This window comes from Phyllostomus discolor, chromosome 8 (assembly GCF_004126475.2).
Source record: "Phyllostomus discolor isolate MPI-MPIP mPhyDis1 chromosome 8, mPhyDis1.pri.v3, whole genome shotgun sequence".
In the NCBI taxonomy this organism is placed as follows: Eukaryota; Metazoa; Chordata; class Mammalia; order Chiroptera; family Phyllostomidae; genus Phyllostomus; species Phyllostomus discolor.
In genome coordinates this window covers 69,188,611-69,207,788 of record NC_040910.2, presented here as the reverse complement: position 1 = coordinate 69,207,788, position 19,178 = coordinate 69,188,611, and the positions used below count along the sequence as shown (strand labels likewise).

General features: G+C 42.4%; 1 protein-coding gene and 1 pseudogene across 1 annotated transcript in view; both read left to right on the top strand.

The window, feature by feature from the left end:
* The window catches only part of GLP2R (glucagon like peptide 2 receptor), a 71,247-nt gene that overhangs the window by 43,611 nt on the left and 8,458 nt on the right, over nt 1-19,178 (top strand). Inside the window, exons 12-13 of the mRNA XM_028534660.2 lie at nt 6,113-6,201; nt 14,009-14,147. Of these exons, the coding sequence (XP_028390461.1) occupies nt 6,113-6,201; nt 14,009-14,147 (228 nt within the window). The remainder of the gene's footprint in view (nt 1-6,112; nt 6,202-14,008; nt 14,148-19,178) is intronic.
* Nucleotides 15,934-18,139, top strand: LOC114515037 (annotated as a pseudogene).

Genomic DNA, 19,178 nt, shown 5'->3' with positions numbered 1-19,178 from the left:
GCTTTTTTGTTATTGTTCTTTTTCTAGTTCCTTTATATGTAAGATTAGATTGTTTATTTGAAAGTTTTCTGGTTTCTTCTGGTAGGCCAGTAATGCTATAAATTTCTCTCTTAGGACTGCTTTGGTACATCCCATAGATTTTGGGGATGTGTTCCCATTTTTACCTATCTGGTGGTATGTTTTGATTTTGTTTTTTATCTCATTGTTAACCCATGCATTGTTTAGTAATGTGTTATTTAGCCTCCCCGTGTTATGTATTTTTTTCAGTTTTTTTCTTGTAATTATTTTCTAGTTTCAAATTAATGTGATTAGAGATGATGCTTGATATGTTTTCAATCTTAAATGTATTGAGACTTAGTTTGTGGCCTAATATGTGGTCTATCCTGGAAAATGTTTTATGTGCACTTAAAAAAGTTTATATCCTGCATCTTTGGGGGTGCAATGCTCTGAAAATATCAATTAAATTCTTTTTGTCTAATGTATCATCTAAGGCTGTTAGTTCCTTATTGATTTTTTGTCTGGAAGATCTATCCCTTGAGGTCAACAGAGTATTAAAATTTCCTACTGTGATTGTATTACTGTTGACCTCACCCTTAAGTCCACCAATATTTGCTGCATATATTTAGGTGTTCCTATGTTGGATACATAAATGTTTACAAGGGTTGTATTTTCTTGTGGATCAAACCCTTTAACATTATGTAATGTCCTTCATTTCTTAGTATAGTCTTTGTTTTAAAATTGATTTTGTCTGATATAAGTATTACTACCCAGCTTTTTTTTCATTACTATTTGCATGGTATATTTTTTCCCATCCTTTTACTTTCTGTTTGTGTGTTTTTCAATCTCAAGTGGGTCTCTTGTAGATAGCATGTTTCTGGGTCTTGTTTTCTTATCCGTTTATCTTCCTTATGTTTTTTGATTGGAGCATTTAAGCCATTTACATTTAAAATGATTACTGATTATTGATAGGTATGTATTTATTGCCATTTTATTATACATATTTAGGTTTCTTCTTTTTTTCTTCTTAAAGAAGTCTCTTTAACATTTCTTCTAATACTGGCTTGGTGGTGATGAACCCCTTTAGCTTTTTCTTGTCTGGGAAGCAGTTTATCTTCTACAGTTATAGATAATAGCCTTACTAGGTAGAGCAGTCTTGGTTATAGGTCCTTGATTCTCATCGCTTTGAATATTTCAGGCCATTTCATTCTGGTCTAAAATGTTTTTGTTGAGAAATCAGCTGATAGTCTTATGGGAGCTCCCTTGTAGGTAATTAAGTGCCGTCCTCTTGCTGTTTTTAAGATTCTCTCTTTGTCTTTAACCTTTGGCATTTTAATTATGATGTGCTTTGGTGTGGGCCTCTTTGGGTTCATCTTGTTTATGACTCCCTATGCTTCCTGGACTTGTGTGTATTTCTCCTTCACTGGGTTAGGAAAGTTTTCAGTCATTACTTCTTCAAATAGGTTCTCAAGGTTCCTTGCTCTCTGTTTCTTTTCCTTCTGGTACCCCTATGGTGTGAATGTTATCATGCCTGATGTTGTCCCACAGGTCCCTTAAACTATACTCACTATTTAAATTATTTTTAAAATTTTGCTTCTCTAATTGTGTATTTTCTGCTACCTTGTCTTCCAAATCATTGATTCAATCCTCTGTTTCCTCTAATGTGCTATTGATTCCTTCTAGTGTATTCTTCATTTCAGACACTATATTCTTTTTTCCTGTCTGGTTATGCTTTATGGTTTCTATGTCCTTTTTCATGTTTACTACCTTTTTGTTCTTACTTAGTTCATCCATTCCCATAAATTCCTTGAGCATCCTTATAATCATTGTTTTGAACTCTGCTTCTGGTAGATTTCTTGCCTCCACTTTATTTAGTTCTTTTTCTGGGGATTTTTTCATTTTTTTTTCATTTGAGACATGGTTTTTACCTCCCCATTTTGGCTGTCTCTCTATATTTGTTTCTGTGTATTAGGTAGATCCATATGTCTCCCAGTCTCAGCAGGGTGGCCTTATGTAGTAGGTGGTCTGTGGGACTCAGGGTGCAGTCTGCCTAATCACCAGAGCTGGGTGCTCCAGGAATGTCTCTTGCATGGCTCATGTGAGCCCTCCTGTTGTAGTTGAGTCTTGATTGCTGTTGGCCCGTCTGTGCATGGGGTTGACCCTCAAGCTGCTTGACTGTGAGTGTTGACCCTGACCATAGTGTACAAACTTCTGTGTAGTAGGGGGGAGGGTGACCCCATGAAGCAGATTTGCCCTAGTAGGGTCTGATGTTTGTGAAGACCTTCATTTGGGTGTGCTGCTTATAGAGCTAGTTGGGTCACACTCTGATGCGGTCTAAGCCAAGCCATTAGATGTGTTGGTTCTGAGACTTCTTGGGAGGGACTCCAGAGCAGATCAATGTCAGATGCTGCCTGTGACCAATCCTGGGCAACCTATTAAAAACTGTGAAGTGATCCAGAGTTGGTAGCTGCCTGTGCTGGGTCTGTGTGCATGTAGGAATGGCCAAGCTGCATATTGAGACCAGCTGTCACCAGTATCAGGTCTGGGATATGTTAGCAAAAGGGCCAAGATGCTCTGAGATCTGCCTCCACCAGCTGGCTATCCATTGTCTCAGCCACTGAAATGTAAGTTGCATGAGGCAGGTTCTCAGTGAGTCACCAGCTAAGGATGAATAGTGTCCACCAGGTTAATACAGATTCAAACTAGCACCAGTGCTGGTTCTGTGACCACTCAGCAAAGGTCTCCAGGTATACCTAGGCCAGCTGCCACCTGTCTGAGGCCTATGAACCCTTGTGGTAGGGTGGGGTCTCAGGAAGTACCCAGGGTGAAGCCAGCAGAGTTGATCAGGCTAAAGTAGATTGAGTTTTGACTCTGTGGAAGGAGGGCTTTGCACAGGAAGGATGATAGCTATCAGCCACAAGGGAGGATGTCCTTTGCCCTAAAACCATGTAACTCAGCCTCTCCCTGTGTGTCTGGTACCCCCAAGCTTACCCAGAATTTACTGACAGTTTTTCAAGAAAGCCTGCAGTGTGGGCCCAGGCTGGCTTCCACCTAGAAGATCCCACAGCTGTGTGTGAGTTTGGTAGGGTAAAGCCCCAAGGAGTTGGAAGAATAGGGCTAGTGTTACTCTCAGGGCCAGTGCCACATGGAGAAGAGTGCTTGACCCAGGAAAGATGGCATCTGTGGGCGACATGGGAGAGGATCTCAACACAAGGACACTGGTGGCTGTTCTTCCCTCTAGCTCCCTCCCTGAAGCTACACAACTCAGTCTCTCCCTATGTGACTCCTGCCCCTCTGAGTCACTGTTCCTCTGCTGGAGCCCAAGGTGAGTGCCACAAGTGAGATAGTGTGCACTGGTCCTTGAAGTGTGCTTGTGTTTCCAGTAGTATTTGTCTCTCCTGGGAAGACAGAATCCCTGCAGATTTTCACAGCCACATGTTATGTGGACTTCTCTTCCTGGCACTGTTACTTTGGGCTGAGGAGCCTGCCATGGAGTTGAGACCCCTCTCTTCTCAGCAAGGGACCTCTGCCACTAAGATATCCATCCAGATTCTCAATGGCTGTACTTGATTACAGGGCCGGATCTTTTTACGTCTTCACCCTACCTACCAGTTTTGACTTGACTTCTTTTGTATATTCAGAGTTATAAGACTTCTGTTCATCTAGTCTTCAGATGGTTATCCAGGTTGATTTTTCTATAATTTAGATGTAATTTTGATGTAGTCCTGGGAAGAGGTGAGTGTAACTTCCACCTACTCCACCATCTTAGACCCTCTCCCTTGAGTCTTTTCAATTTAAAAAATTACTACAACCAAAACCCTTTTGCAGCCCTGCAGATAAAAGTGGGGAGACATTATTTCCATTCTGCATCCCTTGCCAGCTACTGTTCCATCAGCCTGCTTCCCCTTGCAGCCAAACCTCTTATACGTGGTTTCAGTGGGCTGTCTCCCCTCTTCACATTTCATTCACAAAACAAAGCCTGGTAGTCTGGCTTGTACTCCAACCTGTGAACTGCAGCTTCTCTTTGGGAACTCCTTATTGCTAAATGCTGCTTTATTTTGTTTAAATTTCATGTCGTCTTCAAACCTTCTTAAAACTCTTCCTGTTGTAAGCTACCAGGATACCATTTCCTTTTGGCTCATTCCAATGGCCCTAGCTGCTCTTTCTCATTGTTTGCTAACTCCACTTCTTATACCTTTCTCTTTATTACAAGGCAGTTCTCTTAAGACTCCTTTTCTCCCTCTTTACACAGTGTCCCTAGATAATCTTGCCTACTCCAGTGGCCCCATGCTCTGACTGGAACCTCTCTGCTCAGGTCCAGAAATAAATATCTCACTGCCTGGGACATCTTGTGTCCAAATTTCCTGGATGTCTCCCTCTTCTCCCTCCGTGCTCTTCTTCCTCCATGTGGCCACCCTCTTGGTGAATGGCACTACCACACATGTGAGATCTACTGAGAAAGTTTGGGATCATCTTTGACCCCCCACATCCAACAAAGGTCATTTGACTCATACTCCTTAGTAATTTTGAATCCATCTTCTCCTTTCCATCACTGATGCACCAGGGCTATTGCTTTACTTCATTTCTCCATCATCCTCCCCCAGGAAGTCTGAAACTGCCTCCCAAGTAGACCCTCCTCCAGTCTGCCTTCATCCAATCTGTTCTCTACACTGGGGCCAAAATGATCTTTTTAAAATTCAGAATGAAAATCTGATGAGGTCATTTGCCCACTTAAAATTCACCAGTGGCTTTCTGTTGCTTTCAAAAGAAAACCCAAAGTCCTCAGTGGGACTGTGAAAGGCTCTGCAGGAAGCGATCCTCTCTCTGTGTCCAGTATCGCTTCTCACAAACCTTGTGTTCATTCTCTGAGCCCTGCCCACACTCAGTCACTTGCTCTTCTACCTCTCCAGGAGACTTGTGATTTCTCATGAGGTTGCTGTCAAGATGTTGGCTAGGGCTGCAATCATATGAAGGCTTGACTGGGACTGGAGGATCAGCTTCTAAGGTGGCTCATACACGTGGCTGGCAAGTGATACTTATTGTAGGAGAACTCAATTTCCCCATGTGGGTCTTTCAACAGGCTCCTGAGTATCCTCACCACAAGGCAGCTGGTATTCCCCAGAGTGAGCAATGAGTGGAGAGAGAGAGAGAGAGAGAGAGAGAGAGAGAGAGAGGGAGAGAGAGAGGGGGAGAGAGGGAATGAGAGGATATGGGTAGATAGACAGACAGATGATACATACCAGGTGAAAGTCATCCTTTTGAGGACCTAGCCATAGAAGTCACATAGCATCACTTTCACCATATTTTTTATTAGATGCAAATAACTAAATCTAGTTCACACTCTAGAGGGAAGGGAAATATTAGGCTCAACTTTTTGATGGGAAAGGTGTCAAAGAATTTGTAAACATATTTTAAAATTTCTACCAAGGCTGATAATGAAGAGCTGAATCTTCCTAGTTCCTATAGTTGTGGAAAGTAGTCTGGGTAGTAAAGCACATATACTTTCTAGTGAATTCTGTGGCAATAACAGGACATCAAATTGGATGCCAATAGTGCTGGAGTTCTTTACAGAAGGGAGGCTGTGAGTCAATTTTTTTTAAGTGAAGGGAGCTTTGTAATCAGATAAGTCTAGATTTAATTACTGACTCAGTTGCTTACTAGTCTTGTGACACTGGGAATTGTACTTGTCTCCTCTGTGCCTCTGTTTTCTCATAGTATAATGTCATAAAAATAATGTGGCTTCCTCAGAGGGTTATTGTGAGGGTTAAACAAAATAATGTATGAGAAGTTAGCCAATGCCTGGCCTGGTAAGTGCTCAATAAATATTAGTTAATAATGATAATGGAAGTGTCCATCTGCCTTTCTCAGATGATGATGGGCATCCCTAAGGCAGAAAAAGAAACTAAATGGCTTTTTGGGATCTTCTCCAGGCTTCCAGTTGAGATGGCCTTAGGGAGAGTGGGGATTACTATAAATGCTTACTACCTGACTGGCTAGTGCTGCATTACCCCTCACTTAAACACAAACAAGGAACTGAGGGCCAGACCCAGCATGACCTCAGTATTCATAGACATATGGAGTCCATCGCTTACCCATGTCTGCTTTGTTTTTCAAGGTCAATTTCTTCTTCTTCCTGAAAATTCTCAAGCTTCTCATCTCTAAGCTCAAAGCCCATCAAATGTGCTTCAGAGACTATAAATACAGGTGAGTGGCCTGAGGTCAGTGTCCAATAGTCTAAGATTGCTTTGACCCCTTGTGGCTGTTCTGGCCAATGTCCTGGGGAGGGGAAATGAGTTTAACACGGGGGTATCAGGGAGGATCCTTCTGAAAGAAGTGTCGTAGGGTCAGGTAGGGCTTTTGTGAATGGTGACGACTTTCTGGCCCCATGGAAAGGAAGTAAGAGGTGAGTTGTCTAGGACCCACATGCTCCCACAGAAGGAAACTGTTAACATGCTCCTACGAATGGATGGTTTGCAGGGAAAGGAAAGGGTCACATGAAGGGAAGTTAGATAGTTGCCAACCTTTGGGAGGGATCTGAGGTCACAGAATAAGGACACGTTCATAACTCAGAAATGAATCTTTGAGTCTTTTTGGAACTTTGAGATTTAAGACCACCAACTTTATGTCTTCACACAGTCACTCTTTCTTTGTGACTTGCCTTTGCTACATCCCATCTGCTGCTTTCCACAGTGACAGTAGCCTCAGTTCACAGCAAGTCAGACCATGGGTACTGAGGAGGGCACTGCTGCAAATACAAATGCATGAGTGAGTGAGCAAATGCCTGAATGAATGGCACAGAAAGACCCCTTCTTCCTTTTTCAGTTGCTCTTTACTGTCTATGGGACATGTTAACCTCAGCAGGGCTCTTAGGGAAGGAATGTTTTAACCCAAACAAGTAACTTTTGGGGTAGGGATTGTAGCCCACCAAACAGGGCAGAGGTATGCGAGAGGATGGCTGTAGTTCTGCTTCTCACTCTTTCTTGGGTCATAGTGGGACCTGACTAAGGTGTGCTGGGAGGATGGTTTTTCCATTTACCTGATAAACATTTAACGAACATCTATAATGTGCCTGAAACTGTGCTTGGAATAAAAACTAAATATGATGTGGACCCTGTTTGTGAGGAGCACGCATTCTAACATGCCAAGGTCTGGGACACTGGTGTGGAACACGAGTCAGGAGAGCTGGTGCTGACCACGACCCCAGCCTCACGGACTGACCTTGGACAAGTCACTTGGCCTCTCTGTGTCTGTTTTCTGCTGTATAAAGTGAAAGTTCATACCAGCCCCACCGTCTGCTCATTATGAGGATAAACAGAAGTCCTAGACACACGTGTCCCAACTTAGTAGGATGTGGGCAGTGTTATTTGCCCAGGATCCAGACCCCAAATCCTATCTACCTAAAACCCTTCCTCCAGGGGTTAGAAAGATAAACACACATGGCTCAGGACTGGGAAAATATATACCGTAGTTGGCCCAAGTATTTTGCAAACAGCCCCTAGCCTTGGGACACTTGGGCTGGCATGGACCACACAGAGCCTCTCTGTCTCTCTTGGTGCCTCTGACAGAGCCTCCAAGTGGTTGACAGATTCTTTGGATCTTTTACCAAGGGTCGGCTTCCCTTACCACTCTCTGAAAGTGGAAGTCCAAGGCCAAGAGCAGAGGTGCTCTAGTCAATTCTATGTGGTTCCTTTCAGGGGAGCAATTCTCTTACTAATCAGGCTCAGGGGAAACTCAGGCACCTGGGAAACCCAGCAGAAGACAGCACTCCCAGAAGACAGAAATAGGAGCAGACAAATGCCAAAGCACCACTTTCCACAAAGACAGGGCCTAAACCCTGCTATTCCATACCCCTAAAACCCACCATGTACCACTTGGTCTTCCCATGCTCCGGACCCACAGCAGTCCTTACAGTAGCTTTCCATCCTGGCTGCTCCTAAGCATCTCCTGGCAGTTGGCCTAAAGCACAGGCTGGTGAGCCCCTCCACTGCGCATTCTGACTCAATAGGGGGCACTGGATCAGATGAGAAACAAGGCATGACATTTTCTGGCTGGGCCATGGCAAATATGTTTCTAAGCCACCCTGATATATCTTTTCCAAGGTCTCCTTTACAGTTATCCAAGAAAGTGGTTTCCCAATTTTTCTGATCATGCATCTCTATCAGTAAAGAAATTTTGAGCATGACCTTCATCATACATGCATATGGTCTGCTAATCTGTTATATGTATTGTAACATAAATCAAACAGTGGAAAATTATAAAGGGTGGGTGAAAATGAATATAATAGAACTTCTACTACCTTCTTTTATTATATTTTCTTCCAATACCAAATGGATTGCCTTGCACAGCCCAGGCAAGGCAATGGGTGTGATGCCCCATTGCGAGCCAAGGATTTACGGAAGTATAAATAAAGACACTGGGGAGACCCTCATGGCTGAGCAGTGACTTTGCATGACTGTTTGGGGGAGAGAGGGAGGAACCCTGCCTGACACATACAATGTGTCTGAAAACTTCCTTTTCCTTTCCCTACCCTTGTATGGGGGAAAAAGCTTGAAAAGAGGAACCTGGGTGCAGGCCTACCTAGGGTCTTCTCAGGATGAGACACCTTATCTTGGCAAGTTGGCCACTACCTGGGGATTGTACTGGGGACCTATGAGTATGCCCAAGTGGCTGAGACTTTGGATGGCTGATGCCAACAGAACTCACAAGACACGAAAATGTAAACCAGACTATACAATTATTTGTTCTTAGAGACTGTGGAAGATGGAGGTTGGGGGGAGTTTCTTCTAGTTCCCCTGGTCTTTGTAAAGCTGACACTTTACAAAGATCCAGAAGCATAGAGGAGAACATAGGTAGGAAAATCTCAGATATTTCACGCAGCAATATTTTCACTGATATGTCCCCTAGAGCAAGGGACATAAAGGAAAGAATAAACAAACAGGATCTCATCAAAATAAAAAGCTTCTGCATGGATAAAGAAAACAGCATTAAAATGAAAAGAGAACCCACTATGTGGGAAAACATATTTGCCAATGATACCTCAGACAAGAGTTTGATCTCCAAATTATATAAAGAACTCACATGAATACACTGTAAGAAGACAAGCAATACACTTAAAAAATGGGCAAAGGACTTGAATAGACACTTCTCCAAGGAGGACATACAGAGGGTCCAGAGTCATATGAAAAGGTGCTCAGTATTGCAAGCTATCAGAGAGATGCAAATTAAAACCACAATAAGATAACACCTCACACTGTTGAGAATGGCCATCACAAACAAAGCAACAAACAACAAGTGCTGGAAAGGTTGTGGAGAAAAGGGAACCCTAGTGCACTGTTGGTGGGATTGTAGACTGGTGCAATCACTATGGAAAACAGTATGGAATTTCCTCAAAAAACTAAAAATGGAACTGCCTTTTGACCCAGCAATTCCACTGCTGGGATTATACACTAAGATCCCTGAAACACCAATCCAAAAGAACCTATGCACCCCGATATTCATAGCGGCACAATGTACAATAGCTAAGTGCTGGAAGCAACCTAAGTGCCCATCAGAAATGAATGGATCAAAAAACTATGGTATATTTACACAATGGAATTCTATGCAGCAGGAAGAAAGAAGGAGCTCTTACCCTTTGTGACAGCATGGATGGAACTGGAGAGCATTATGCTAAGTGAAATAAGCCAGGTGATGAAAGACAAGTACCATATGATCTCACCTTTAATAGGAACCTAATCAACAAAATGAACAAGCAAGCAAAATATAACCAAAGACAATGAAATTGAGAATAGGCTGACAGTGACCAGAGGGGACAGGGGAGGGGATTATACAGGAAAAAGGTGAAGGGTTTGCAGGAACAAGTATAAAGGACACATGGACAAACACAAGGTGGGGTGGAAACAGGAGAGGGAGGTGGGGAGTGCTGGGGTGATGGGGAGGGGTGGTGGGAAAAAACATAAAACTGTACTTGAACAACAATAAAAAAATGTTAAAAAAAAATAGATCCAGAAACAGATAGCTGTCACTAGAACGGTACTGGTGATCACATCCTCCAAGTAGAGTGATTAGTGATGAAGGATCCTGGCTGGTGGCCTGAGAAACCACCATTGTCCTGTGCTGCCACCCACCAGGTGGGAGGGAAGTTCATTCCTCAGTCTTTACAGATAGGGCCCGATAAGTACTAAGAAATTCCTGCTTTTTTGTGATGTTTCCTGCCACTTTGGTTGACCACTTGACTTCCATTTACTGACTCCCCCACACAGAGTACCATGCAATTGATTTCACTTATGCTATTAATTAGCAAAATATCGGGGCCCTATCTCTCAGGTCATGCCCAGGCCACTTTATTTCACTCCTGGGCTGGTGACTCCTACAGCAGCCATGAGCACATTTGCCCAAGCTGTGCTGACTCCCTCATTTCCAAGTTCAGGGAGGGCTGCTTCATGTCACCTCCATGGGGCATCAGCATCCCCAGCTCACCCTGCCTTCCTCCCTGCTGGAAGGGTCTCCTCTTCTGCCCACCCATGTTTGTGTCCCATTAGAGCCCTCTGCTAGGGTAAGGAGAAGGGGTGTGGGCAATAGGGCCTATTGCAGTTTTGTACAAACTCTGGTAGAACAGTCCCATCTCCAAGTTTCCTAGATTTTTGAGAACTTTCAGAACATAGCTCTCAAGATTTGGTCCCCCTCCAGGAGTCTATTTTAGGAAAGTTTAAATTAAACACATTTAAGCTTTGCCAAAGAGGCAAGTTGCTAGGATCTGGGGAACCTTCTGTGGTCCTAGCCCTCATGTGTAGGCTTGTACTGCTCCAGTGGAGGAAACCGCAGGCAGCCCATCTGTTGTTGAGCCTGGAGGGGGAGGGCCACGCCAAGGCTGAGCCAGGGCAATGGCCCTGGGATGCAGATGGACACCTGTAGACCCTCAGCATGGTTGGACATCTCCGTGCCTTGTGGCTCCAACATGGAGAGGGCTCACTTCCTCTGGATAAACGGTCTTGACTGTCCATGGGATGCGTGGGGCAGAGCTCTTAATGAGTTTATGAAGGAGAATCATTTTTTAACATGCTAAACCCAGGAGCTTTTTCTGAAAGGATTTTCTGGTGGGTAACCAAAGATGAAAAATGTCACAAATGAAAGTAAACTTGATCAAAGTCATTGAGGTTGTAAGCAGCTTGAGGGCAGGGATGGCTTCTTTCAAAAAAGGGCTAGCTAAATTTTTGTGATCATTCATTGCATATCAGACACCATTTATTCTGAGGGTTAACCGTGTGTTAATCCTTACCATGACACTGTCATATTATTATTAGTAGTAATATTTTATTTTTATTTCATTATTTTATATTATATTCTTATTTGTATAATCCATATTTTTACCAATAAAAAGGTTAAATAATTTGCTGAAGGCCACATTGCTAACATTTGGCTGTGCTGGGATTTGAACCCAGGTCCCAGATATTCTCCTGCTCTTGATCCCAGCTCCCCACCACCCATTGTACTCTCATTTGCTACAGAGATGTAAATATTTACTGAATAGCTAACTGACTGCAATAAACTAAGCCATTTAAATAAACAAATGAATAAAGATGAAAAATAAGCATAAACCCAGTTCATAAGAGTAAACTCCTATAGATATTTATGGATTTTTATCTAAACAGGGACACAAATAGTCCCTTGCCTGAGAGAAGTTAGAATGAAGTGAGGAGTGGGAAACCCCTTATGACATCCATCCCAACACATGGTGGTTACTAAAATGACCCAGAACTTCCCAAAATGCTGGTCATTCTTTAAAAGTCATCCCACACTAAATGTGGGATCTTGGATTGGATCCTGGTACATGAAAAGAACATTAATGGGAAAACTGGTGAAATTTGAATGCAAAGTTGTTAGTCACATTACCAGGGTTGGTTTCTTAGTTTGGATAAATGTACTGTGATTATGTAAGATTTTAACATCAGGGGAAACAGAGTGAAGGGTATCTGGGAACTCTCTGTACTATCCTGGCTACTTTTCTACATATCTAAGGTTATTCCAAAATAAAAAGTTTATTTAAAAACATAATGCTGTAGCAAAGCCGTAAGAATAAGCTGATGGTGAGACACAGGTCCACGTGTGTGAATATAACTAGAGCAAGCTTCGCAACCTCAAACGCTTGCAGGGGCCCAGAAGGCTGCTTGGGGGTTGGAAAGCACACATTCCCTCTAAAGGAACAGCCATCGTCAGGCTGTTGCTGATGATTGCCAAGCAGGAATTTAGTCCCGATCTCCCCATTTTTCAAAAGAAGCTGCAAATCTGGGTGTCATTGCTTAACATCTTATCATTTAAAGGTGGTTTAAGTAACAAAAATCACTGCCTAATAGAAACAGAAAATGTCCGGAAGTCAAATATAGCTCACGCTGCCATTTTCCAAGCTCCAAGCTAGCAGGTTTTAAAACACTCCTAGAAATTAAAAACAACAAAAAATCTGTCTAGAAATAGTCTCTCCCTGGGAACACCTTGCTGTTGCTTAGCTAGTGAGTGCTGCGTGGGTGGATCTGAGAGCAGGAGTGCACGTAAGCTTGGCACAGGCGAACCAAATCACCAGGGCTTGTGTCTCAGACTCCCCACTCCTCGGACTCTCCTGGATGGTCAAGGCATGGGCACAACTCACATGCCTGGGTGAAGTCCCTCTTCTGGGTGACTCCTGCTCAGCTCTTACTGGCTTTAGGTCCTTTTAGGGCAAAGGTGAGTTGTTTTGCATCCTTGATGATCCTGCAGTTGAATGGCTCTCACAGAACCAGGATTCATAGTAAGTGCTGCTTTCTGTTGGAGAGAGTTATGCCTTCCTGAAGACACTGCCCATGAGTTACTGCTGACCCTCTACAATTTCTACGTCTTTCATTCCAGGGAGTTTGGGGGGAGGCCTCCTAGTCTGGCCCTTCAAGAAAATGAGTTGGGCTAAAAATACTCATTACAATCAAGCTCTTTTTCCCCAATGTCTATAAAACAGTAGCTTTGTTTGTGCCCTGAGGATGAATCACCCTTGCTAACAGAGTCAGTTTTAAATCAAGAAGCAGCTCAATGGTAAAGAGCAGTTGTTTCCAAATGTGGCTGCTTGTCAGAAGCCCCTGGGCGAATCCCTCAACAATGCGCCTTCCCAGGACCCAGACTCCAGAGGTTTTGATTTAGAGAATCATCCCAGAGGCCAGGGAGATGTGTGTGTATAGCTCTGTGAGGCATTCTAGTAGTCAAATACTCAGCCATGTTTGGGAACCACCGCTATGTGATGTGGAATGTGTGGGCCCCAGCTGTGCACTTTGCACGTGGGTGGTACAAAGGAATGTTTGTCTTTTTGTGTGCAGTGTATACAGCAGGGAGTTTCCACCCAGTGCTTTTTATGAGGAGGATCATTTTCTCATTTCCTGTGCGCTCGCCATCACTGGGGCTGAGGGGCTGCATGGGGGATGATGAGGGGGGCCTGCCTGTGGTGTGCAGGGCCTGAGTGTGAAATCAGAAGCCCTGCTTCCAGGTGGCTATTGGTGCTTAGTGGCCCTGTAACCCTGGGCAAGTGTTATTCCCCCTGCCCCCCGACTTCTCTGCTCAGTAAAGCACTGACACTGGGAGTTCTGACAGAGACAGAGACTGAGACAGAGGCACCAATGAGCCAGGTAATAAGACACTTGTCAAACCTAGTAGAGGTATAGTGCCTCAGGGTGATAGGCATGTGTGTGGAAATGTATCCATTAAGCAAAATGTAGGTATATTTGTAGATATATCATAATCTATATGGGGAACTCATTCATTCATTCATTCATTCAATTCACATTTTCTGAGCATCTGCCATGAGTCAGGTGTTGAGATGCACCAAAGGACAAGACCACACTGGCCCTTAAGGTATTCAATGCGTAGCCAAGAAAACAAACTGAAAAATCAATTGTTTATCAATATGATAATGGCTACAACAAAGGCATGCCCAGAAGAACAAGAAGTGTTGCCTATTCCCAATGTGGCCCTCATGATAATTATTTGGTTGTCGTTGCAGGTTGGCAAAATCAACGCTGGTTCTTATTCCTTTATTGGGTGTTCATGAGATTATCTTCTCTTTTGTCCCTGATGATCAAGTTCAAGGATTTTCAAGACTTATACGACTCTTCATTCAGTTGACTCTGAGCTCCTTCCATGTAAGTAAGCATCTGAACCAGGATGCCTTGGCTTTGGAGAAAACAAAATGCCCTTGATCCAAACAGACTCAAAATTGAGAAAGCCCACAGGTGGAAATAAGAGTTCTAGAATCAGCAGGCTTTGTCAGTGAGAGCTTTTGGCATTAGACGGGAGTGTAGATAGACATGTTGCTTTGATCCTGCCAGCATGATGTGGTGGCTAAGCAGTGAAAAGTGGTCTGTTTCCTGGGCTGTAATTGTTGGTGTGACTTAGGATCATATTAACTGTGTCAACACGAAGCTTTTTATTAAGTGCCTATTTTTGCTGGGTTCTCTGCAGAGCATTGTGCAAAATGAACATTGTATTTACCTCAGGTGGTCTACTCGAACACAAAACAACTTCAGCAGGGACCAATGAGTTGAGACCAGAAGGTTCTTAAACCTTGACAAATGTGTGGGGGCTGAAATAAGAACCAGGAGGCCAGCTGTGGTTTATTTACCTTGGTGTTTTAGTTAGCCATTGCTGGAATTGTTATCCGTTACTCAGTAGCTTAAAATGACAGTAATTATTTTTATTTTCATGATTCTGGGAGTCAGAAATCCAGGTATGACATGACAAAGATGACTCACCTCTGCACCATGTGATGCCTCCTGGCTGAAACTTGTAAGATGGCTTCTCCACTTGTATGTCTGATTCCTAAGCTGGAAAGGCTCGGATGACTAGGGCTGGTGGGAGTGGCTTTATTTAAGTCAAGTTTCTGGGGCTTCATTTCTCACTGTCAACTACATTCCTCAGTCCCATGCAGTCTTAAGGCCTCTCACGCTCTGCATATTCTCTCCCCATGGTTTCTCTAGCAGGGTAGCTGCACTTCATATGGCAGTTCAGGGCTCTTAAGAGCACAAAAGCAGGAGCTCCCAGGCCTTCTAAATGTCTAGACCTTGAACTTGCATAGTGACACTACTGCTTTCCACTATTTAAAACAAGTTTATTTAAAGACCCAGACTCAATTGAAGGAGAGGAGACTGTTTGTGGCATGAAAACTGGGAAGCATGGCTCATTAGCAAAAACCACTGTGCAAAAGACTACCATAGACAGTATGGACACAGCAAAAGCCCCATACAGTAGTAATATTGGAATTAATCATCTTAAAATGCTAGTCTAGTAGGAAGATATCTGGAATGGAGAAGGGAGACGCTTGGCAAATCCTGTCTTCAAAAAGCAAATACAAAATTGGACATAATTGTCAATAACATCCATTTCAAGACCCTGGAAATCAATCAAAGGGATACTAAAGATTGAGATGAGTTTATTCAAGAAAAATTACTGAACCTGAGTAAAAGCAGTGGGAATCTGTGTGTTTTTTTTTTTCCTGAGACTATTCTTGCCCTCTAGCCCCTCCTCCGTAAATGAGCAAATTCTAGTGAAAACTAGCAGCTTCGCTGGAGTAAGTACTGGCTTGGTGTAGATCAGACAGCAGAAAAAGCCCATTCCCCTGGGTGTTGTCAGATACAACAGTTCTCTTAGTGGCAAAAGAACAAATAAAGACAATGTCACAGCCTGAGGTTGTGGTCTTAGTTGGGGCAGAGAGGCTCAGTATCAATTAAGGTGGCAGAAGGAAGCATCAGTGAACTTGAAGATAGTTCAATTATGATTACCCAGGTTGAGAAACAGAGGGAAAAGAAATGAAGAAAAATAACAGAGCTTCAGTGATCTGTGTAATGCCATCAAGAAAATCAACACGCACATATTGGAGTCCCAGGAAGCAAAGGGAGTTAGAAAAAGGTAGAAAAGTCATTTGGAGAAATAATGGTTGAAAACTTTCCAAATTTGATGAAAAACACTAATCTAGGCATCCGGGAAGCTCAGTGAGCTCCAAGTAGCATAAAACAAAGATTTTCACAGCTAGAAACATTAGAATTAAACTGTTGGAAGCCAAACACAGGGAGAAAGCAACTGAAAATAACAAGAGAAAAATGACTGATTCCATCTGGGGATCAAGAATACAATTACAGCTGACTGTGATCAAGAGCAGTGGAGGCCAGAGCTACTGTGGCCAGAGAGGAGTGACAGAACTGCTGGAATATCCACATTTAAGTTTCTGTGCCTCTCAAGAGTTTTAATTCATCAGGGATAATCTGTCATCAGAATAAATTCAGTTGCAGGCTCAGCAGGTTATTGATGAGTCGCTGGGAAGTACAAGGAGAACCCTGGGTTTAGTCACTGAGCCTCAGGATGCAGGAATAAAGACTGTCACTATGCTGGATGAACAAGGGGAACAACTAAACCACATAGAAGAAGGCAAGGACCAAATCCATGAAGACAGAGTGAGGCAGAGAAGACTTTAACAGAACTCAACAAGTGCTGTGTCCTTTGTGTCTGTTCATGTTATAGGACAAAGAACTTTGAGTCTGCCAAATCTTCTAAGGCAACATAGGGAGATCTCAGAGACAACTCTTCTAGAAATGTTGGCTCTAAGCAGCCAGGCCGAGTGACAAATGGTCAGCCTCAGCAAGCAACCACAGGAGCAGCCAGTGGTGGATATATTAAATATATAGCAAATGGTGCCAGAGAAGGTGAAATGGAGGAGAACCTGACTCAAGTGGGCAGTATCCTGGGAAATCTAAAAAAACGTGGCCCTGGACACAGGCGTTGTGATTGAGGCTCAAATTTGACAGGTAGACTGGATCACAGAAAAGGCTGACCTCAGCAGAGATCGTATCGCGAAATTGCTAACGCTGGAGTAAAGATACTCATTGACAGCTGAAGTCCTGCCGTACTTCTTCACCATTTATTCACTTGCCTCACTCTTCCTTCAGAGTCAGCACCTTTTCAGAGTTGGAAAGTTTGGTTCCACACTCTTCTAATCAGGAGATAACATGGAAGAAGGGCAAGGAGTAACTGCTCCTCTGTTTTCTATTTTCTGTTTTTCCCTTGAGGATAGACTGTTGCTCAGCCTTCCTTCTGGTATTTCCTCAGTTTATGCTCCTAGCTTGGTTATTTTACATCATATGTAGCATTGTTTTTCACCCTCCTCATTTACTGTAACAGGTTCTTCTGCTTTTGAGATTTGGAGGCATTGCCAAAGACAGCCCTGAAAAAGGTAGCTGGGGGCAGGAGTTAGGGAATGCGAGGAGAAGCAAGAAATAAGAGGTTGTTGCCTCAGTAAAACTCTCAGGCCACAGAGAAAAAAGTAGCATTGCCACAGTAAAGATCTAGTTGTGTTTAGATTTTAATTTGAGTTGCAGTTATTGCCAATTTAGGCTCATACTTGGTTTTGGAGTTTTTATATACAATATTTTTTTTTATACATTACAACTTTACAACCTCTGCTTCAAAAAATTATTGAATGACTTTTCTTAAAATTAGCTTAATTCCTGAACTCTTAATGATTCTTATATGTACATAGATTCTGTGATCACATTTCATATTACACCATGCAGGAACACTTTTTACAAATGTGTGGATTTTTATTTTCATATTAGCATCTTGGTTCCAATTCAAGCCTATTAACCTCATAAATTTGTCATTAGTCTTTGAAGAAAAATACATAAATATGTATATGTATCATGAGAATTTCTTTGTAAAGCAGGGCTTAAATTTTGGAGGGAAAGTTTGACAAAATACATCACGTGATTTCAGATTTACCTCAATGTCAAGAATTATGTTTAAATATGAAAATATAAATGTGTTTTGATCTCAGGTGAAAACATCATTAGATTACTTTGAGTTTTATGTAGATGTAGACTTTTAGAAAGCTAGAATTCTGTTTAACTAAAAGTGATTTGGAAAATAATGCCTTTGGCTTGATCATTGGCGATTGCACTATCACTCTTAGCCTTGTGTATTGAACTGTGTTCAGAATTACGCTTATTTAGACCCTGAACAGTGTTATGAGAATCTGATTGGTGTTTGTCACCTTTATTTAAGAACTAGCGCCCACACACTTCAAAGCTATTAATGTGGATTGTTTAACCAATAACCACTGCTTGATCCTTACAGTTAAATTTTGTAATTGAGAGAGAGAGAGAGAGAAGAAAGGAAGAAAAAAGAAAAAAAGAAAGACCCCAAAGCAGTGGAATGACATAATCAAAATGCTGAAAGACAACATAATTTAATCTGGTATTCTATATTTAGCAAAAGTTACACTCTGAAATTAAGGTAAAATAAAGACATACTCACATAAATAGAGACTAAGAGAATTTATTGCCAGCCATCCTCCTTAAGGGGAGTTTCAGGGGTAGTCTGTCAGGTGGGGGAAAATGACAGGAGTTGATAACTCAAATGTGGATGAAGAAAGAGCACTAGAAAAGATAAACACATAGGTAAATATGAAAGATGTAAAGATATATTTTTCTCTTTTATTCAACTGATTTTAAAAATGTAAGATTTAATAAGATAATTATATGCTTTATTATTGCTATAAACTGTATTATATAATGATCTAACATTTTATAATAATAATAGCACAAAAGAACAAGGAAGAATAGAGCTGTATTGAAGATGTTTCTATATTTTACCAGAATTGTTAGTATTAATATGAAATAGCTTATGACAAGTTAAGATTCATGTTGTAGCCTCTGGTACAAAACCAGGAAGGTAACTAAAAACATATAGTATGGATACAAGCAGAGGAATTAAAATGGTATGCTAGAAAATATCCACCTACTCTCCAATACTTTTGATCTCATTGAATCCTCACATTATCTTATGAGGGAGAAAGTATTGTGCCATTTTAAAAGTGAAGGAACTGAGACCCAGAGGAGAACATGCAAATTCTAATAAGTGCCAGAGGTTAATTTATACACAGAAGTTAAGCTCAACCCCTACTTGTGACCATCATACCATCCTACTCCTCAGGGCCATGAACCAGGTCGGAACCGGGAGACACCAAAATCCCCTACACCCCAGTCAGCAGACAGGGTCAGATGCTGCGACTGTGGGGGCGGAGTGGAGACAATGTTTCTGCCCATCACACACCCACAAAAGGCCAGGGAGACAGAGCCTGAGGAGTGGGCTGAGCAGTTGGACAATGGCCATTTCCTTCCTATTAG